The sequence below is a fragment of the Ricinus communis genome, chromosome 4, assembly GCF_019578655.1.
Source record: "Ricinus communis isolate WT05 ecotype wild-type chromosome 4, ASM1957865v1, whole genome shotgun sequence".
Lineage (NCBI taxonomy): Eukaryota > Viridiplantae > Streptophyta > Magnoliopsida > Malpighiales > Euphorbiaceae > Ricinus > Ricinus communis.
In genome coordinates, this window is record NC_063259.1 from 22,662,119 (window position 1) to 22,684,065 (window position 21,947).

At 34.4% G+C, this 21,947-nt stretch overlaps 3 protein-coding genes and 1 pseudogene across 3 annotated transcripts; 3 read left to right on the forward strand and 1 right to left on the reverse strand.

Moving 5' to 3' along the window:
• Positions 1 to 274: 274 nt before the first annotated feature.
• On the forward strand, positions 275 to 3,463 carry LOC8271487 (LEAF RUST 10 DISEASE-RESISTANCE LOCUS RECEPTOR-LIKE PROTEIN KINASE-like 1.1). Its single transcript, XM_002526970.4, has 4 exons — positions 275 to 1,672; positions 1,869 to 1,892; positions 2,007 to 2,261; positions 2,373 to 3,463. The coding sequence occupies exons 1-4, from the start codon at positions 898 to 900 to the stop codon at positions 3,203 to 3,205; spliced, it is 1,887 nt and encodes a 628-aa protein (XP_002527016.2). The 5' UTR covers positions 275 to 897; the 3' UTR covers positions 3,206 to 3,463.
• Positions 3,464 to 7,737: 4,274 nt separating this feature from the next.
• Positions 7,738 to 11,565, forward strand: LOC8271486 (annotated as a pseudogene).
• Positions 11,566 to 13,696: 2,131 nt separating this feature from the next.
• On the forward strand, positions 13,697 to 14,676 carry LOC8271484. The gene has a single exon (XM_015724082.3). The coding sequence runs from the start codon at positions 14,120 to 14,122 to the stop codon at positions 14,603 to 14,605; it is 486 nt and encodes a 161-aa protein (XP_015579568.2). The 5' UTR covers positions 13,697 to 14,119; the 3' UTR covers positions 14,606 to 14,676.
• A 1,418-nt stretch (positions 14,677 to 16,094) lies between these two features.
• Positions 16,095 to 21,608, reverse strand: LOC8271483 (nicotinamide adenine dinucleotide transporter 1, chloroplastic). Its single transcript, XM_002526966.4, has 9 exons — positions 20,971 to 21,608; positions 20,679 to 20,774; positions 20,057 to 20,163; positions 19,342 to 19,387; positions 19,052 to 19,164; positions 17,342 to 17,436; positions 17,065 to 17,153; positions 16,883 to 16,977; positions 16,095 to 16,720 (listed from the first exon to the last, which is right to left on the reverse strand). Exons 1-9 carry the CDS (start codon positions 21,047 to 21,049, stop codon positions 16,322 to 16,324), a joined length of 1,119 nt encoding a protein of 372 aa, XP_002527012.1. The 5' UTR covers positions 21,050 to 21,608; the 3' UTR covers positions 16,095 to 16,321.
• Between the last annotated feature and the right edge of the window lie 339 nt (positions 21,609 to 21,947).

Genomic DNA, 21,947 nt, shown 5'->3' on the forward strand with positions numbered 1-21,947 from the left:
CCTTGCAATGTGCATGGAGTGTAAACATATGGTTAAGGGTTAATTTGGTCTGAAATGTGCAAGCTCTGGGGTTTATTTGTAAGAAAAAGTTCATTTTTGAATTTTTTGATCCTGAAACACAAATTCAGGGGCCCAAATGATCCTTTGTCCAAGAATTTTCTAACTGCAACTTAAAATGTGTGTAGTAGTATGACCATAGTACAGGTTGTTTTCCACGAGAAAACGCGTTCTCTTAATCTTAACCCCGTTTTCTACTTCCCCCACAAAGTAAGTCAGTCAGTTCATGATTCCTGACCACAGAGCTCGTTTCAACCAGACTTCTGTTAGCATCACCGAGTCACATATTTCTGCTTCTTTTAACCTCTCGTTTCACCCTTTTCTCCAAAGGCCTATATACCTTCTTTTGTATTCACACCAGTTTCTTACTTTACCCCTTCACAGACCGTAAGCTAAAGTTCCTTTTTCTGTAAAAAAATGTCACATCTAATTATCAGCAGTTGTCTTTTTTCTTTTTTCTAAAACAAAAATGTCATCTTCCTGGGGTTGGTTAGAAGTTAACAGGAAGCTGCAAAGAAGTTGCACCAGATGCCATTATGTGGTTGTTTAGAAAGAGTTATGGAGTGAGTCAAGTCTTTGTACTATTTCACTGTAGACATGGCCTCCAGAAACACAGGTTTTCTAACATGCAAATTCCACATGCATACCCCACCTTGAGTTTAATTTTACTTCACTTTTGTAAGTCTTCCTTGCTAAATTTCAAAGTCAACTGACGTGTTTTAACTGATGAAGAGCTTCATATTTGTGAAGATGAATTAATGGAAGGAGAAGGACTTAAAAAGACCTTGTTTATTTGGTGGCTTCTGTTCCTAAATTATTTTAGTTTCTTGAATTGGGAATATGGAGATGGCCGCTGTCTCTTTGTTTGTTTTCTTTGCTCTCTTTCAACCCGTGCTTCTTCAACCAATAGAAGGTCCAAATTGTCCCCGTTTTAACTGTGGAAGTCTCGGGGAACTCGTCTTCCCTTACACTAACATAACAGAGAATACGGAATGCGGTTTATTTGTAGTGAATGACTGTGATAAGGAGCATCGGCAGATCCAGTTAGAGAGAGGATCAGGAAAATGGTATACAGTTGAAAGGATCCAATTCCAAAACCCTTCAGTGAGTTCCATTTCCATCATTGACACAGAGCTTCAGAAGAGTTTGGATTCAAGGAATTGCGCATCCTTCAACAATTTAAGTCTTCCGCATGTGCCACTCGTTAATATACAAATTGTGCCCAGCCAATTAATAACCCTGTTGAAATGCGATCCCACTGCTAAAGTTACAAGTCCTCTTAATAAATTTAACCACACAGGGTGCCCCAACCTCAACATTTTCTACACTGACATAACTAGAGAAATACCTATTCCTCCAACCAGTTGTTCAACTATTCAGCTTCCAGCGAATATAGACAATGGTTATGAGGATATATTCAAACTATTAACTGCTGACTTCACTCTTCAAGTGACTCTATCATTTGAATTCCACTTTTGTGAGCAGTGCCATTTACAAGCAGGCGAATGTCATGGCAACAGCACAGGGAAGTTGCAGTGTCTAAATGCCAATGGATCGGAAATTAAAATAAATTGGGAAAAAGAAGGGCCAGAACCTCATAAGAAAAAGAAGGAAGGTAACTGTAGTTTACCGTCTTTGATTTTGTTTTCTATACGAGTTGTGAGAATAAAATTTAGTTTGTTATCACTGAATTCATTTGCTGCTGTTATTGAGTCTCTCTGTCTCTGCACTAGTGTCAATTATCTAGCGTGAAATGCAGCCTTCAAATTTTAATGTTTATAAGCTAACACTGAGCTGACTTACTGTTTCAGAGTTGGCATGGGAACTAGCAGTAGGTAACAGCCTTGCTTCCATCTCTCTCTCTTTCTTTATCAACATTCAACAGATACTTCCTAGCCTTTTATCAGTTTCTTCCATGTAAAAATTTTAAATAAATTATTGTATGTTAGGTTTGGGATGCCCTGCTTTCCTTATAACATTGGCGCTCGTGATTTTCTTCTGTCGTCGACACAATAGAAAAATGGCTTCCCCAAACCTTCTTCGAGTAAACACTTACTCTGGTGCCTTCTCAAAATCAGACCTCGAAGGTGCTAATATCTATTTTCGAGTCTCCATTTTCTCCTATGCTGAACTTGAAGAAGCCACTAATAATTTTGCCTCAGAAAATGAACTCGGAGATGGAGGTTTTGGAACTGTTTTCTATGGTGAGAAAGCATATATTATTGTCTTTGTTTAACCAAAAGCATCGAGAAACAAACATGCATTCCTAGCAAGTTATTGAATTAACTACTAATTAATTGATCAATCTCAACCAGGAAAACTTCAAGATGGGCGTGAGGTTGCAGTCAAGCGTTTATATGAGCGCAACTGCAGGAAAGTACAGCAGTTCTTGAATGAAATTGAAATCCTTACTCGACTGCGCCACCAAAATCTTGTGTCCCTTTATGGGTTTACTTCACGCCGCAGCCGCGAGCTCCTGCTTGTCTACGAATACATTCCCAATGGAACTGTTGCTGATCATCTTCATGGCGATCGAGTCAATTCTAGTCCACTCACCTTGCCTATTAGGATGAGGATTGCGATAGAAACCGCCAATGCATTGGTTTACCTTCATGCTTCTGGTATCATTCATCGAGATGTGAAGACCAACAACATCCTCCTTGACAACAATTTCTGTGTCAAAGTTGCAGATTTTGGGATTTCCAGATTGTTCCCCAATGACGTTACTCATATATCAACAGCCCCACAAGGGACTCCTGGCTATGTTGACCCTGAATATTACCACTGTTACCAGCTAACTGAAAAGAGTGATGTTTATAGCTTTGGTGTTGTCCTGGTTGAGCTCATATCATCCATGCCTGCTGTCGATATAACAAGGGAAAGGCATGAGATTAATTTGGCCAACTTGGCAATAAACAAGATTCAAAGATCTGCATTTGATGAGTTGATTGACCCTTTTCTTGGATATCAGTCAGATGAAGAAGTACAAAGAATGACAGTATTAGTTGCAGAGTTGGCTTTTCTCTGTTTACAGCAAGACAAGGAAATGAGGCCTGCTATGCATGAGGTTCTGGAGGAACTAAAGAGAATTGAAAGTGGGGAATGTGAGTCGGATAATTTAGAGAACAGGAAGCATGGTGATGTCTAGGTATTCAAAGGGTCAGATCCGGCGCTGCCACCAGATATTGTAGCTGAAAAATGAGTAGTATTACTACATCCTGTGCTACTTAGTTTTCAAAATAACTTATTAGTGTATCTACTTAGTTCTTGTTTTATTTTCTCCCTGCTTACTGAAGGAACCTTGCTCGACATTGAGAATGATTATTAAACCGAAACAAAAATCAGTTTGTTCAGAACTAAACAACAGAAGGGTTATTTAAAGCAGAATAAGGAGAAGTTTTAATCACTTTTCCCTTTAAAATTCTTTTATGGATAAATTCTGTGTGTTGTTTTCTATATGGTTTAACAAACTAGCTCTAACTGCTGACAGGAAAAGTATTTTATCTATGCCACTCGGTTCTTCAAATTTATCCTCAAAGTAAGCCATCTTCTTTGTATGTATCCGTGGCCCTCCAAAACTCTATATGCTAATAAGTAGTGATGCTTAAAAGGTTTATCATTCATCTACTAAGCACATTCAGAATTAGGCTAACACATTCCTATATATAATTCACTTTTAGTATCAACAACAGTGCTTGAAGACCACAGCTGAAATTTTTACTATCTTAAGCCAAGAGAAAGCCATACAATTGTGAAGCCAACTATCTTAACTTTGGTCCATCAGCAGTTTATAGCCAAAATAAATTTGTTATATTAAAACTTTTAATCACTCTGATGGAGTTTAAAAAAGTCAGGTATTTAATAATAATTTTGAGAAATTTTCTTTAAGTGATATAAGATATTCAATATAATTTTTTAAAGACTTTAAAAAAATCTATAAAAATTAGAGGTATTCAATTCCAGTTTTTATAAAATCTTTAAAAGTAAACTAGTATTTAAAAAGTCATTTACTATTATAAACATGGACTTTTATATAATTTTAATAGTTTTTTATGTACTGTTATGATTAAAAATTATTAAGATTTCTCTTTCACTTCTCTTCACGATTTTAATAAAAAAAAATTTAAAATTTATTTTTTTTCTTTTCAAATTCTTTTTAAATTCTCTTGCACTATTGTCTTTCTTTCTTTTTACTATATTCTTCATCTTAAAAAAATAGCTAAAAGATATTTACTAATAATATTTTCTAATACTCGCACATAGAAAAAGTTAATTAAATGTTTTTATTTAATTTTAAAAGGACTCCCAATAAAAGATATAAATTTTAAATAAAGCATTTTTAATGAATTGTTTTGAGCAAACAACTATCACCATATATAGTGTAACACCCCCATCACATGTTAACCAATAAACATTAGCCAGGAAGCATACAAGCGTCGTAGAATATATACTACAGGTAGATAGGTCAATATGTAGGTTGTTAAGAATCCAGACACAAGGTTATTAATATATAAACATATGATTATACTTAAACATCATTTAACAGGTATTACAAACATCTTCTTATGCCTTATAAGGCATACTTCCATATATATCACATAACTGCATACAAAATGCATCGGAGGAGACTTCACAAACCGGCCCTAACTTGACAGAATCGCTAAAAGCTAGACTTCGCATACAACCAACGGATGCACTACTATTTACAAACCTGAAAAGAAAAATTTTGGAGAGGGGTGAGCCTCCATTTCGGTAAATAAATAATCAACATAATCTATATCACATACACTTAATACAATTTCCACCCAATCACATAACTTTCCATGATATTCATAGTTTAGGTATAAAGTCATACCATTCTACTCAATTCATTACAACCATCATAGAAGAAATACAATTCAACAATTATGGTTAGTTCTCACGGCTTGTGGATCCCCTTTAATGTACGCTCCGCCTCATCCTCACATATCACACACGTGGCTCGCCTCATCTCACATTATACACTTTTATAGCCTCTCTAGGCTTTAGCCTCCCAAGGCTTTATATATATATATCTTTTTTTTTTCATAGGGGAATCCACCATTCACATGCACATATGCACTTAACATCACAATTCAATCATTTCACTTATATCATATTTCAGCAATAACAATTATTCCACTCAACACCAATCATTTCCATCTCAGTCATTCAAACATAAACAATATTAAGCAAACGCAACCATTTGCGGAACATTTGATTAAATATATGAACATAGCAAATATTAACTATTTACTTACTCAAAATATACTTATTCCTTTAGCATATAAGAACCTCCTTTCTCCACAACTTCCTTTCCAGGCCTTTGAGTACCTGTCAACACATTCATCAATTCACATTTCATGCATATTACAAATATTCATGTAAATGCGAGTTCTAATGCATTACAAGATCATCCCCTCTCTAATTCATAGGTCTAACTCTTCCTCTAAGACTCTCAATTACTGTTTTAATATCCTATAAACATTTCCCATCTAGTTAAATACCAATTTAACTCAAATTAACATCAATAAATTGCATAAAACTAATCTCCAACATTTCTGTTTTCTAGACAGAATTTAGTACCAAGGTATATTTATTGCTGGGCAAAATTGGCTTAATACAAAAATCTCATATTAAATAGACATATCCATTTATGCATCTAGTTTCATGTCCAAGAAGAATTACTCAATTCTGACTTCTATAGATTTAATTATTTTCAAATTACTGAGCAAGGGTCATACAGCTAGTTGTACCCGAGCAGCAATCTGTTGCTCAATTTAAGCAACCAAAACGGCAAAAATAGTAAAATCACAAAACTACAAAGTTATAGAGGACTCTTTAAAATTTCCATAGACACCAATTAAGCTTAATTTGGACTTATATAACCCATGTTATGCCTAAAATACAGAACATCAAGGTTGCTGGAATTTTGACAGTTTTCTATCTTAACATACTTAAACTTAAATCAAGCTTAATCTTTATGCAATCATTCAATACTCTACTAATTCATGATAATCAGACCTTTAATTAATCAATGAGACCATCAAATGAAGTTTTTCCAATTTGTAATCAAGAACCCTAATGACAAATTAATAACACTCAAGTAACAACTTACCAATTTCAGCTTTTGGGTTGCTAATATGCTTAAATCCTTTAGCTTTAGCTTGGCTCCTTCAATAGTTGGCAAAATCCTATCTTAATCTTAAGTTTTTCTAGGTATTCCACTCCTCTCTCTTATTCCAAATTTTGTGTTTTTGGCCATGAACGAATTTTAGAGAAATGAAGAGGTAAAATGAGCTTACTCATGGTTCCAATTTCCAATATTCCTCTCTTAATGCCACCACCTACTAAACTATTTTTATCACCCTAAATTAATTCTTACTAACCATATATAGGTACTAACTTTTAATTGTATCTTTTAAGTCCAATCTATTTACCCAACCTTCAACTATTGGTTCAATTAAGTCTTAAGGCTTAATACACATAACCCAAGTACTTAATCAACTTATCTAAATTAATAATCTAATATCATGCTTCTTATTCTCTACTTATAATTAATATATATATGTTCTCATAAAATAAAAATATCATTGATATACCATCATATGCCCAATGATTAAATGTAAATGCACATAACATGGATGATGAGAAAATGCAGGCGTTACATATAGACTTCTAGATTTTATTAGGAAGATTAATTTTTTCTGTTTGCAAGCGTAATTATCAGTTTAAGTATTTATCAAATAAGTTATAAGTAAAATCTTGGTAGTTCAACTAAAGACAAATTGTAATATGATAATTTCTTTTTAAAAAGAATTATTCTCTTGATAAAAAAAATACTATTCATATTATGAGATAAAAAAATTTAAAATTGGTATGAATATTATGTGAAATAATATTTAAAAATAGACGTAAAAATAAAAATAAAATGATTAAATTTATTTTTAAATAATTAAATAATAAATAAATAATAGTCTCTCAAAATCAATAAGTCTATCAATATCTATAAAAATATTTTTAAGTAAAATTTGTGAAAGTCATTCATAAAATCATGAATTCTATAAAAATCATTAAAAATTTTAAAACTTTTTAAAAGTAATTCATTTAAAAAATATATATAAATAAGTAAATCAATATAATTTCAATTTTTAAATTAAAGAATATAATGAATAGATGATTAGTTAATATAATAAAATTCCACCCCTAGGCTGAAGCTCTGAAAAGCAGTACAAGATTTTATCTCTTTTTTCAAAGTAAAGATTATTTCGATTTAAACTTTTTCTTCAATATTTTATAACATCCCATTAAAAATTCAATTTTTTTTCTTAACAGATTTGGATCAAAAAAAGTAAATCCAAAAGAACATAAAACCGAATCCAAGAACGGGCCTTAGTTGGGCCAATTTTGTTAGGCGGAATCAGGCATTACCTTAATAAGCTTGGATCAATCTGGCCAGTTGACAGCCTTGATTAAAAATTTTCAAACAATAATGCCTTAACATCATCAATCACTTCGCTGTCTCGACTCAAACAGGTGACTGGACTTTTCCAAGTTTCATTTGTTCATTCATAGCACCAATTTACATGCAAGAACTTAGAAAATGACCATGAAGATTCTATCTTCCTTGCTGAGAAGGAAATGCGATTGCATAGATCGAGTATGGAATTCTGTGGAAAGCCGTATTCGGTGAAAGTCGTATGTACGGCTTGGAGGGAGGTCTTTCATATCTTTCGAGATCCACCCTACAACCCGAGCTCGGAGAAGAAAGAGATAAGATGGCCCTATGGAGAATGTGGTCAGAAATCCATAATAGAGTCCGACCACAACGACCAAATTGATTATCTTCATGCATAAGGATACTAGATTACCTAGTATAAAAGATTTAAAAATCATCACAAACCTCCCTTTTCTTTTCTATTGCAATTTCTGGATTATCCCCTTGTTGACTACAATTCATAACCTCTTTTTCCCTGCTAATTTTTCTAGGCGTCTATATGTTTCCTAAAGACTTGTAGAAAGAATCAGGTTTCAAGTGACATTTTAAAATATCTTCTCGGATAGGCTCGCAGACAGAGAAATGGGAATGCATTTCAGGCGTTGCATCTTTTCCTTTCCTTTACTTCACTCATTGGCGTGTCTAAAGGGCAAAGAAGTAGAATAGTCTGTAAATATAGAGATGGAAGACAATTTTTAAGAGAACAAAGAGGTGTTCAGCTTAGGTTAGGGGTTGTGAGATGGTACCTGTCTTGGTTTTAGCATTTTTTGCTTTCTCTTATCTTTCTTTTCTTTGCTCTGCAGAAACATGAAAATACCCTTCTCCTTGTCCATCCTTCTTCAACTGTGGAAAGCTTGGGGATCTTAGATTTCCTTTCACCCAACTGGCAAATCTTGCTTGTGGGCTGTACGTGGTAAATTGTAGCAGCCAAAAGATCCAACTGCAGAGAGGAGGAACATGGTATAAAGTTGATCTTATTTCTCAGTATGATACCATTTCTATCAATGATAACGAACTTCAGAATCAGTTGGACAAACAAAAATGTGATTTCATTAATCGATTCCCCCGTTCCGTACCTAAAATCTCCTCCTTTCAGATCGTACCTAATATCAGCTTGTTTGAATGTAACCCCGGTTACCATATGATTCCCAATACAAGTTTTGGTTATTACAGGATTGTAATAACTTGAGCCTCTATTATGCTCACCGAAATGACAGTTTTCCTACTCTTCCTCCTGATCAGTGTGTTCAACCACTCAGCTTCCAGGGCATAGGTTTGGAAATCACCACCACTCCATAAGGCTGACTTCGAAATTTCAACTACGACCGTTTGTATCTCTTGATTGTAGCAGCTGTCATTTTGGAAGAGGTGGTGAATGTCAAGTTAAGAGCAATGGAGATTTTCTATGCGCTAATGCAGCCTTACCTCCTAATTGTAAACTTAATACCAAGGGACAATTTATTGTGACAGTTTAGGGAAGGGAAGGATAAGGCTGACTCTTGCTTTTTTCAATTATAATTCATTCCAAAAAATCCCCCAGTCCACTAGGAATTGTCCAAAACCAACCCAACAATACAGCAGATATAGCTGCTGCCATTTACTTGTTACAACAAGATAATACATGCCTAACCTAGGACTTTATTATATAGTAGCTACCAGCTAAATTACCTCGAGCACTTAGATCATATGCCATGATTTAGCACTCTGAAAAAACTGAACCTCAATTAATTAATTTATGGTTGATCATCCATTTGGTCTTCTATGTGTATGTTGATATACTCTTCTTCATCCTTTTACAGTTGAAAAATATATATTTTTTCCACTAGATAGCATTATACAGATTGCTGATTGCTTTTAGTCCTGGAAGACTATACCCATGAGTATATATAAATTAGAACTAATAATATTATATATATATTTTTTATAAACTTCTGCTTATGTGAATGCCCCATGAAAAATGATGCTTCCACTGCACTGTCTGCAGATGCACCACATATGCTGCATGATTGGACAAGAAAATCAGCGTCGTCTCACTGCCAAATTCCCTCAGTTTCTCAGACAATTACTGCTTTGATACAATTGCCTATCGTCACAGAACCATTTTCACTTTTAGGCTAGGAATTGTTCAGCTTACACTCTGTCAACTGACATTGGATTTCACTCTAGTTACTGGGTCCTCTCTTGAATATGTATGTTGGCATTTTCTGGGTCATTCTTTATTGCCTGGTTGGCATGGCATGACATGCATCAGTTAAATTTTCAAAAGTTTAAATTAACTAATAATCCTCTTTACATTCTGTTACAGGGAGCCAAAAGTTGAGGCCAATACTAGGTAAATAACGTCCTTGATAGTTTGACTTCTACCTACTGCATGTTTCTTTTGCAAAGTCAATAGGATGTTCCTACCATTAATATAGTTTCCTTCTTGGCTCTGTATGAGTTAAAGCATTTACTGTATTTTTCAGGTTTAAGTCTCGGAGGATTTGCTGGGATGATGATTATATCGTTCGCTACAATTTTTATCTGCCGTCGACATAAGAGAAAATATTATTCCTCGAGCTTTCATCGAACAAATACTTCTGATTCTTTCACAAAAGCAGATATTGAATTTCAACATCTACTTTGGGATCCCCATCTTCTCCTACAGTGAACTGGAAGAAGCCACAGATAACTTTGCTTCTGAAAAGGAACTTGGAGATGGAACTGTATACTATGGTAAGAAGATCATCCTACATTTCTCTCACTAAAATATATGCCTAGCAACTACTGAATGAACTATTCTTTACTCATTCTCAACCAGGCAAACTTCAATATGGGCATGAAGTTGCAGTCAAACGCCTGTACGAGCACAATTACGAAAGGGTTAAGCAATTACTGAATGAAATTGAAATTCTAACACGCCTGCAGCACAAAAATCTTGTGTCCCTTTACGGATGCACTTCACGACGCAGTCCGGAACTAATACTAATCTATGAATACACTCCCAATGGCACCGTTGCTACTCATCTCCATGGTGATCGATTAAAGTCTGCTCCACTAGCCTGGCCTATTCGGATGAGGATTGCCATAGAAACAGCTAGTGCATTGGCTTACCTCCATGCTTCTGATATTATTCATCGAGATGTGAAGACTAACAACATACTCCTAGACAATAATTTCTATGTCAAAGTTGCAGATTTTGGGCTATCCAGACTGTTTCCCAGTGATGTCACACATATCTGAACTGCTCCTCAAGGGACCCCTGGCTATGTTGACCCTGGATACTACCGTCGTTACCAGCTAACTGACAAGAGTGACGTCTATAGCTTTGGAGTTGTTCTTGTTGAGCTTATTTCACCAATGCCTGCTGTTCATATGTCAAGGCACAGTCATGAAATTAATTTGGCTGACTTAGCTATAAACAAGATCCAAAGATGTGCATATAACGAATTGATAGACCCATGTCTGGGTACAGGGTAGAAGAGGAAATTAAAAGAATGACAACTTCAGTTGCAGAGTTGGCATTTCTATGTCTACAACAAGACAAGGAAATGAGACCCTTAATGGATGAGGTAGTGGAGCAACTAAAGAAAACTGAAAGTGGAGAACATCAGTTGGAGAATCTAGAGAAGGAACATCGTGACGTCTAGGTATTATAAAGCATAAAACAACTAATTTCATCAGATTGCACTGAGATTGCATTGCTTAACATTGCTACAATCACCTCCAACAGAAGTTCTAATCCACAAGGGGGTTAGTGGTAGTTGTTATACTACACTTTTCTGCATTGCTTCATCTTTAGGTGGATGATGAAAACATCTTCTGATACTCATTAGTAGCTGTAAATCAGCATTGGCTGTGTTCTAATTTCATTCTGTTGTCAGTTAAGCATCTAGCTTATTGTTTACAGAAAGATCGATGCATATAACGAACAACAATGGTAGGGTATATGATACTGGCAGGATAAATGGCTTATGGGCAACTAAACAATAAAAATATAGCTATTTGATGTACAGTATATTTACAATTTGGAGACATAATTTAAGATGTGGCCTTGTTTTAAGCCAATTAAAAGAATCTGCTTCCTTTTAAACTAATACTTAACTAGAAGATAAGCTTATTGTGCATGATAAAAATACTCTTAATATAAACCAGAATATAGCCTTTTTCTTAGAGAAAAATAAAGGAGATAAATATAAAGTTAAACACTATGTGATTTTACATTTTAACAATTTTACATATGTATCTTTTTAAAATAAAAAAAAAAAATAAGTGTTACAGTTTGTAACAAAAATAGATATTTCTCCGTTAAAAAATTATAATTTACAAGAATTCAGCTACTATCACTTCTATGAGTCATTATTATCGTATTAACCGTATGTGACATTTATACTTTAAGAACTCCTAACTTTGTTGTTTGACCATTATATTGATCTTTTTTAATAAGTAATTTTTTAACTGCAATCTTATGGTCAAATAATAAAATTACAAGTTATTATGTTCTAAAATCATGTTGTGAAACATGAACCCTGCGATAATGATGGTTGATCGGTGTAAAAATGATTAAATTCTTGCAAATTGAAATTTTTTAGCGATTAGGTATTTATTTTTCTCACTATTGTAACTACATATCTTTATTTGGCTAAAAAGACATATACTTAGTCGTTAAAGAGTGAAACCACCGGATAGTATGTCACTAAATTTGATACCTCAAACCCACAAAAATATGAAAACAAATCCAAGCATTTGATAACTCAATGCCGAAGGCGTGAAGTTTAAACTTCTCAAGTGTTCATGATATGCTTGCATGTAGAAGAAAGGCAAAATCCATGCTAGCTCAGATCCCACTTTCTGAAAGAGCATCCGTTTGATCTGAAAGGGTTTGCTAGAACTGATGTGACAATGAGTTAACATTAAGTAAGAAAACCTGTCAGTGAGAATCTGTCTTATGTTCATAAGATAATTGGACAGGAGAACCAGTATACGCTTACTAACCCTAATATAAACTCAATATCAAATAAACGACTAGGCTTCAGCAATGGACATTAGATACTGAAGAGCAGAGTCACAACTTTCAGAACCAAATTTCGACGAGATTGCATTGCTGAAGAATATCCAGATACCACCTTCTCCTAATTCAGCAACTTATAAATGGCTTACATAGTACTTCTACTTGTACTACATCTAAATCTAAGTGTAGTTGCTAATATGTTTGGTCACTCTTTTGATGCAATTAACGAGGGTACAATGTCGTTCTGTCCTCATAAGCTAATCTTTTATTTTTGGTCGTTCATGTATCAAATTTACACAGCAGTGGAGAGTTAAGATTTACAAACGTTGTCGAGTTACCAAGCCCTGCAGTATTCCAACAATCTCCTTTCAAGCTCGAGTCTCTTTCACAATAGACGGACTTGAACTTGCTATGCTCCCCCTCTCACCAAAACCATTTTCCTTATCAGTCATCTTTACAATATAATATTTATAGCATCATCAAATACATACAAAAGCAGTCATATATGTCATAAGCATTAATATTTTCACCTAAATCAACCCTTTTTTTTTTCCTTTTCTTTTAAGAAGACACCTAAACCAACTTTCAATAGGCTTTGATATATTTTAAGGTGCTGTGCTATGAGAGTACATGTTTAACACGAATATATGATACAGTCTACATATGATTATAAAAATTACCAAAATAAGAAACAGCCATATTATAATTTCTTAATATCAAATATAAAATATATTAATTTAAAATGTTCAAACATATTTATTCATTTAATTAAATAATTAAGTCTTTCATACTGTGTATTTAGCAAGTTGGGCAGATGTTAAAATCTAATTTTTTGTGTCATAAACCAAATAAACTGTTTATAATCTGAATAGTTATCCTAAATCCAATCGTCCGTATAACAAAATATAAAAATGAGTTTGAGTTTAGCTTCCTAACCTAACAAAATAAACCTAAACCGAAATGAATTTCAGAGCAAGCAACAAGCATTTTGATTCATTCATAAGAAAATAATAGTGTAATAGATAAATTGACTTTCAACGATATTGGCAACCCCTCCAAAAAACAAAGAAAATATAATGCTAATGTCTTTGAACTGTTTGACCAAAACGTGGCATGTCTAACAGGGCCAGAACAGTGCCCTTCTTTTCTTTTCCCTCTGCTCTCTTTTTGCCTATAAGTGAAAAATAAGTGCTTGTTTGTTAGTTTTTATTTTGTTTTGTTGGTGTTGAGTCAGTGCTTGTTTTCTCACGGCCAATGGATTTGGAATTTACGTGTTATCTTATTTCTTTTTTTTGGTTCATTTGCCAAAATTCTCGTTCAAAGCACAGCACGCACTTTTAACATTCCAAAAAGAAAAAGCAGGAAAATAGAGTTTCCCCAAACAGATCCCAATCTCTCTCTTTCAAGCAATGCCTCCAACACATGCCACTATTCCTCATTATTTAAATTCAAAACCGTCCAAACAAACCTCGAATGTATTTAAAATACGCTTTCATTCCTGAGGGACAAATATAAATAGACATATAAAGAGAGAGGGAAACGTACCTCAAAAGAAAATGGCGACATTGCAGAAGTTCAAGCTACTCGCTACACAATGCGGCGTCGTTCAGAGTCCAACGCGAAGTCCGAGAACAAGTCCCCTAGTTCACCTCCGTCGCAAAAAAACCACTCTCCGAATGCTCCTCACCCGTAGCATCTCCAACTCCTCCGCCCGCCGCTCTCCTCCCCGGAAAGATTCATCGCCGAGAGTCCTTCCACCGCTTCCGCCGCCGGAGAAAAAAAGAGACACTTTAAAGGATTTATTCGTATCGTCGCCGATAACATTTGACGACGAAGACGAAGAAGAAGAGAATAAAAAAGGAAAGATGATTGGAGGAAAGTGTGAAGTGTTTAGAATGAGAGTTAACGGTTTAGGAGTTGAACCGGCCGGTTCACCTAGGCCTGGATGGATTGGGTTTAGACATAGGGCTTTGATTAGGAGAGCTTGGAGGCCAATGCTTGTTGCTATCGTTGAAGAAGAGGATGAGTCAAATTTTGTTTGACCGATTTGCCCCTCCTGTGTTAACTAGTAAATAATTTTTCCTTTAATTTGAGTTGTATGGTGGTTTTTTTTTTTTGTCTGACCCTTCTATTTGCTAATATAAATACTTTACAAGTAATTTAGATTTTTGGATTTTGCTTCACCTTAGTTTTATAAATTATTAAAAAAGAGGTCTGTTTGATTGGAGGGGCAGAAAAGAAGGAGGAAAATTCTTAAATTTTAGAATATATTCCTAAAAGAAAACCCTGCTACTGGTAAATGGTCAGGAGGATTAATTTATTAATCTATTTTCTTTTTTAATATGCATATTTCTTGCCTTCCTTAATTATAATAGTTACTCCAACCCAACAGTGCAAATGACTATTTTATTTGTTTTCTTGAAATTTTATTTGTACTTTAGGCTGTAGCATCAACAAAGGTATTGGCTACTGGCTATTCATCAACATCAAGGAACTAATCAATTATTAGGATTCAAATAATTCACTTTTTTGGTCAGTAGCTATTGAGGAAAAGAAAATAAACATTGAGAGATGAAACACTATTTTAAAAGTGCTGTGGTTGCAATGAAATTATGAAAGGCTTGGTTTCTTCAAATATCATGTGGGGATGTTCAAAGTTGAACACTTTACATGGTGTGTAGAAAAGCTAAAGGTGAGTTTGGACCAACTACTACTGAGCCTTTATTTATTTGAGACAATAACAGATACCCATTTCATTTTATTTTTTTTTAAAGCATCAATGTAGGAAAAGCAAAGGCTGAGGCAGCATCAAGCAAACCTAATGCTAATTTGAAGATCCTCCTCCTTGCAGTTACAACATTTTCTTGACACTTTCTCTTTCTATATAAATATTTTGTTTAGTTTTCCTTTTCTTAATGAAACACATTAATGTTTAGTTGTGTGTCATTTTCTCTTCATAATAATGATAGGATTTAATCTCTACCCAATTTAAGCTAGCATGACTTCATGAGAGTTTATAGAGTGGACTAGGTCAATACCAACCTGCCCCTTGTTCTAGTCTATCATAACATGTGATATGATGTAGGACCAAAAGTAATGCTATTTAGCTTGTTTGATAGTGATTTAGCTTGATTACATTCATCATCTAATACCAAAACCAAAGTATGAATTTTATCATTTCATAATAAAAAAGAACAAAAGGAAAGGACTAAAGTATGGTGAATGGTGAGGCTGACAGTCTAAAACATCAGATGGTTAAATGGCAATTACAATTGATACCCAAGTTGGAAAATGGCTTGCCACAGGTAGTGGGTCGGAAAAGGAGCAATCAACTGAAACCAGTCGCTTTCTAAATGTCAGAAAAGTAGAGCACCATAGAATAGAAGATTCCTGCTCATCCAATTCCAACCAAATTATATTGCCCCGAATTCAAGGTACTTATCTTAAACTAAGATCATATTCTGCAAAAACTGTATTGAAATACGAAGTATTGGAGGATAAAGGGAGAAGAAAACATGGAGCAAGGAAGAGGACCAGCAAATCAGAACTTACAATACAAAAATTAAAATCAAGAGGAAAGAAATTGCATTTTTATGCAGCAAAAAATACATTTGACTGGCTTTCCAAGTAAGAAGTAAAAAGCAAAAAAAAATAGAAAAACAAAATTTTTCATTCTTATTCACCTTCATGTTTGAGTATCCATTTCACTTTCTGTGGAAAATCCCTATGAGGGAAGTCGAGAAAGAAACAACAGTCAATCAATGTGCTGCAGTTAGCTGCTCATTGTTCCCCATAGGAACAGAGGATGGAGTTCTCTTACTCGTTTGGGTTTTTGGTTGCCCCAAAACAATGTTATTGCCCATCCCGTTTCCTTCATTTTCCAATCGAGGTTGTGAAGGGCCGCCAGATTCAGGATAAGCTTGGGAGTGCTTCTTGTCTGGTGGCAGAACACGATCAAGAAATCTGTGTATCATCTCATAGCTAGTAAATGTAATAACAGCAGATGGAGTTGTTCTCATTAGATTAGTTGCACAGCCACGGTAAAAGCCGGGGAAACCTTCCTTTTGGAACACCTTCTTAACACAATCAACAACACCAGCGTAATGGACCCCAGAATTTCTGACTTGTCCTTGCTCTTGAAGCCTTGATCTCACAACCTGGTAAATAAAATGCAGATGTTACAGCAACATAGATGTATAAATGAGTGTGCAAACATATGCAGTGTGCATGTGCACGTGCACGTGCACGTGCATGCATTAAAGAGACAGAGCCATAAGTTGTATGTGATCCAATGAAAGCAGAGTCGTGCCAAAACACACCTCATGTGGGTAAGTCAACACAGAAGCAAGCACTTTGGCTACTGAAGAAGCAATTGCAACATCCCCGGTACTTAGATTATCAACAGTTCTACTACCTGAGAATGTTGAAACCACAATAAAGATCAGCATTTATCAAACATGATCCATAAAAAGAATAAATAAATAAATAGAGTAACTATTACTTTTTTTAGCCATATAGGACTTGATCTTTTCATATGCAGGAAACTGAATTGCAACATGACTTATCCCAGCCAAAGAAGGCAGAACACCACTGTTTCATACCAAAAAAAAAAGCATTATGGCATAATGTATTAATTTACTTTTACCAAACGTTAGATTCATAGAAATAATGCTTGCAAAATATTCCGAGCAATGCTGGATAAATCGCCATGTGGATTTGGTCAGAAGTCAATTCTTCGGCAATTAAAGAAAGATTTCAAATTTAAAATTTACACCAACCTATACAAGCCTCGTATGCCTTCCTCGCGTATAATTCTTCCTAAAGCCGAAAGGATACTTTTGTAAGGAACCACATCTGGTCTCATTCCTTGTGTCTGAAAAAGATACGGAGACAAATGAGTATCTAAAATGGAACTGCAAGCATAAATCAAATATTGCATCATTATGTGCTGCAATGTAGCCTAGCTCTTGGTTATGCAGTATTGTACTCTTGTTATTGTCTTGGTCGAGTAGATCAAGTATAATAGTAAAATAAACTACATCAAAATCTAGACATCCCGAAGCATGGAATTATGATGTACCAACCAAGTTTGTCACATTATGCTGTTATCCAATTTGAATGTCTACAATAAGTACATAAACAAGGACAAGACAATAACGGACATTACTTTCCAAGGTAATTGCTGGGAAATAAGGTATAAAAAGCATCTACAAAAAGAAAGAAGTCAATAAATGTTTCTTTTTGGTTATATTGGTTTTTCCTTTTAGAACAGAACATCAAATTGCTCAAAATATAGACATCCAGTAACTATGATGTTTCCAGAACTCCCCAGGGAAATAAAAATAATAGTAAAAAAAATTTTAAAAAATTGCAAAAGAATCAAAGTATAAACTTTCACAAGCACTTATATGTCTGGATTTGCTTGATGCAATTTATAATAGATGATTAGTGTAAATCCCATTTTTGCTCTCTACATAGGAGGAATTCTACAGGTAGAAATCTCTAGCACTACCTTGGGGTCAGAAACAAAGTAATTGAGACAGTCCATTTCCCCTTCTCAAGGATATTAAGCTTTTCTTTAGCACCTAGTGGCTGTCCAAACTCAACAAATTTTCTAATTAGGTTGGCAGTTTCAAAAGCAAAAGATGAGATATGCATATTGATAAATGAAAACAATTTATCATTTGAAACTGTATATGCAGACAATGCCAAGAAAAAGAAGCAATTTATTTACATGTATCTAACATCCAGCCAAAAGGAAGTACTATGGTTTTCATACTAAAATCATTCTATTACTCTCCCATCTTATTATGCTTGCTATGCTCTTTTTGTACTAAAATCATTCTATTACTCTCCCATTGATTGCAGCTTACCAACCAAATCTGAGTTATGCTAAGTTGGATCTTATAATTTGAAACAATATTAAACTGAGCAAATTGTCCAATCAAAAGGAAATTCTCAAATGACATTAATGCCTAATTAGCTGGTCTGGTTAGTAACGCTTCATGCTAAATCTTTTTCAGAATAAGAAAAAGCATAGGTGCTTCTGAAATCCCAAAACAGAATGAAATCAACTTTCTTTATGACTGCTTGCCAGGAGGCTTATTTTTATAGTCCAAACTACATGCCTGCTCGGCCCACGACTCTCTCTAGCAGTGATAAGGAGTTTGATCATCAGAATTCCACCCATTTTCCGGTTGTGACCTGGTTTAGATACTTCTGCAAGACTGCAACACGGAGAAACATATTTGTTGCAACACACCAATGTACTCCAATAGTCAAAACTAAATACAGCTTGAGAATTCTCTAAAAGCAGAAAACACGCACAGAGAGACTGACATGTGATAAGTGTAACTTGAAATGAATAGTAAACTTTTAAATACAACAACTATCAATTGAGGCAACATGCACAGTACTTAACTGAACCGTATCATCTAACATATTCAAGAGAAAAACATACATATACATATATAAAATTCTAGACTTACTTGGAGTCTGGTTTTCACAACCCACAAAGGATTTGTAGCAATGGCTGTGGCAGCCCCAGCACCTGCAGCAGCTACCATGTTTGCGCCAACTGCGAGTTCACTATGTTCATCCCCTACAATACAACAACAAAATGTTTTCAATTGAACTCAAAACAGGCAAACTGACGTAATACTCCATCCTTTTTAGCTTAGGAAACAATAAAAAGCAAATAGCGAAAAAGGCTTGACATAGGAAATCAAGAGAAGACTAAAAATAATTTTACAAATAATCAACACTGCAAAATACCAACCATGTGAAAGTAGGCCTTTGAGTTGTTCATAAACTGTGAAATACACCTACAAATAAAATGAGCACAGTTGTCATCAAAAGTAATTGAAGAAGAGAAGCTGGTATTTTGCATGTGTTTAATGAGAGAAAAATGGGACATGACTTCAGAAAGTTTCCCTTATCAAATCCAAAGAAAATACACCTGGATTCGGAATGAATTTTTTATTAACCCAATGGTTTGGAATTTTAATCCAATAGACTTTGAAAAAGTAAAGGAAAAAGAAAAGCTGACAATTTCTAAGGCTACCCCTTTTTCTTAATAGGAGGTAGAGCTGCTTTAATCCCAAGATTTTACAGATACGAAATCAAATTGGCAAGTTTCTTCCACTATAACCCCTTATAAATCAAGAATAAAATAAAGAGATTTCATTGGAGGAAGTATCATAAAATTTTTTGCAAGTAAGATGGAAAAGCTAAGGCTTTCTATTGACATATTAGAAGAATCTTGATATGTCTATGCAATTATTTGGAAAACAAAATCGGCATGCCTCTTCCAGTATAAAGAACCACAAGTCATACTTATTGTTGAAGGTGAATCAAATGGAGCCAAGCCAAAACCTTTTAGTCCTAGATCATAGAGTGTCTCGCATATTTAGCCCAAGTAATAACATAAAAAGCAGCCTAAATGCATTTCAAGCACTAGCTCATGGAGAAATAAGCAACAAAATTATACTCACAGCCCAGTTTGGAAGTAGTGCTATTATGGTTGGAGAGAGCCCACGATACAATCCCTTCAAACCTTCAGTCTTTATTATGTTCTGAAAACTTGTGACAATGATGCTGCCTGAGCATAAATGAAAAAGAAAAGAATAAAGAACAGTCACTCATTGATAAGCAGAGACCCAATAATGGTATACGCTATATACTAAGGAATAAATTATTCTTAAAATTCACCTTCAGAATACTTTATACTTTATCTGAATCAATAAAAATTGCATAGACCAAATAAAGGAGATTTGCTTTCTGAAGCAACTAGAAGTTTTTAATCAGAAACATCACAGTTTGTGATGTGATGTGATCCCTACTATGTGAAAACCATAAGTATATTAAATGGCAAGCACACGCCTCTTGATGAAAAACCACAGCAAACAGTTGAAACCAAAAACCAGAAATCCGGTTCAATGTTCTTATAATGTTCTATAATAAATGATTTGCCTTGTAAATGGTTAATTCAATCCTCTCAATCTCTGACCTTCCCAATAACCACAAATGGATTGGTTTAAAATAAGCCAATCTATAGTTTCAATTTCAAAGATCATCATAACCCAGTATATTGAAGGGCAAATAACCCATACATACCTGGACGACCTGAGTTGGAAGTTGTAGGCAAACCATGGACCTGTAATCTTGTCTTGATCACATCTAAAGGGCAAACAAATGTAGCAGCAATTGCACCTGAAAACATCATCAACTATCCATTGATTACAACAACAGAAAATACCATTTACTCAAAAAGAAATTATACTAGTTTCAAAAAACAAGTTGCAGCAATCTAATAACAGAATCAGATATAAACCCTCACACGAAATTCTCAAACAAAACCTGATATCAAGAAATACTAAACTAAAGATTAGAACTTTACTAAACTAACCTGCTGCAGCACCAGCACCAGCATGGCAAATTAATTCCCTGGGGCTTGGATTATGGGATGATTCCTCACCTTTTCTCATCCTTCAAAATTATCTAAAATACAAAGAATTCTATAATACAAAACCAAATCCCCATGAAAGATCTATATATACTTATGGGTATATCAAAACGTGACCTTTCTTTATTACATTGACCTCGTTGGGGCCAATAGTTTGAAAACAAAAATGACTTCTTTGAAGGGTTTTTAAGAATATGAATTTCTTGGACTGAGAGTGATACGTGTAGGACACTTTCTTTTGAAGTCTAATTGGAAAATTTGGCAAAGGTTTTTGGAGGGTAACACGAGATCCCAGAACTGGAAAAGTTTTGTTCTTGCAAAGAAGAAATAAAACAGAATAGAGACTGAAAAAGATTAAGGATTGGGACGTTGCATTTATTAATTAGTGGAATCTTGGATTAATAAAGGGAGAGAGAGAGAGAGAGAGAAGGCAGCGAAAGGGTCTTCTGTCTCTCTTCAGAGCATTGTGTTGAGAGAAGCTGACGATGTCAAAATCAAAACTTCCCTTTGGTCAGTGTCTGTTAGTAAGATTCAACAACAAAACGATGCTCGTTTTGATTAAGCTTTCGACTAAAAGAACAAAAAGAAATAGTTGAGACTGAGAAGTAATTATGTTCCAAGTAAAAGGGGAAAAACAAAAAATCCTGTCCTTTCTTTATAGGATAATCCCATTTTATTTTTAATTTTGATGCAAGGTTTCAACCTATAATTTCTTAACGTTGTTATAGAATTTATTACTAATAATTTATCAAAATAACTTGTTGGTTTTCTTTTTAAAATGTAGAAAAAATAACAAAAATACTCCTGTATTTTTTATTTTTTATCAAAAATATGATGTAAATTTCATTTTTATTATCTAAACATGTTAAAAATACAGTATTTTTAACTTTTAAAAAAAAATTAATTTTTAGTTTTTTTTT

Coding starts and splice junctions, on each gene's coding strand:
- LOC8271487 (XM_002526970.4), top strand. CDS start 898: ATGGAGATGGCCGCTGTCTCTTTGTTTGTTTTCTTTGCTCTCTTTCAA. Junction 1,673..1,868: donor TCATAAGAAAAAGAAGGAAG/GTAACTGTAGTT, acceptor TTACTGTTTCAG/AGTTGGCATGGGAACTAGCA. Junction 1,893..2,006: donor GGCATGGGAACTAGCAGTAG/GTAACAGCCTTG, acceptor ATTGTATGTTAG/GTTTGGGATGCCCTGCTTTC.
- LOC8271483 (XM_002526966.4), bottom strand. CDS start 21,049: ATGAGAAAAGGTGAGGAATCATCCCATAATCCAAGCCCCAGGGAATTA. Junction 19,388..20,056: donor CACTACTTCCAAACTGGGCT/GTGAGTATAATT, acceptor TTTTATTTGTAG/GTGTATTTCACAGTTTATGA. Junction 16,721..16,882: donor TGTTGACTTACCCACATGAG/GTGTGTTTTGGC, acceptor TTTATTTACCAG/GTTGTGAGATCAAGGCTTCA.
- LOC8271484 (XM_015724082.3), top strand. CDS start 14,120: ATGGCGACATTGCAGAAGTTCAAGCTACTCGCTACACAATGCGGCGTC.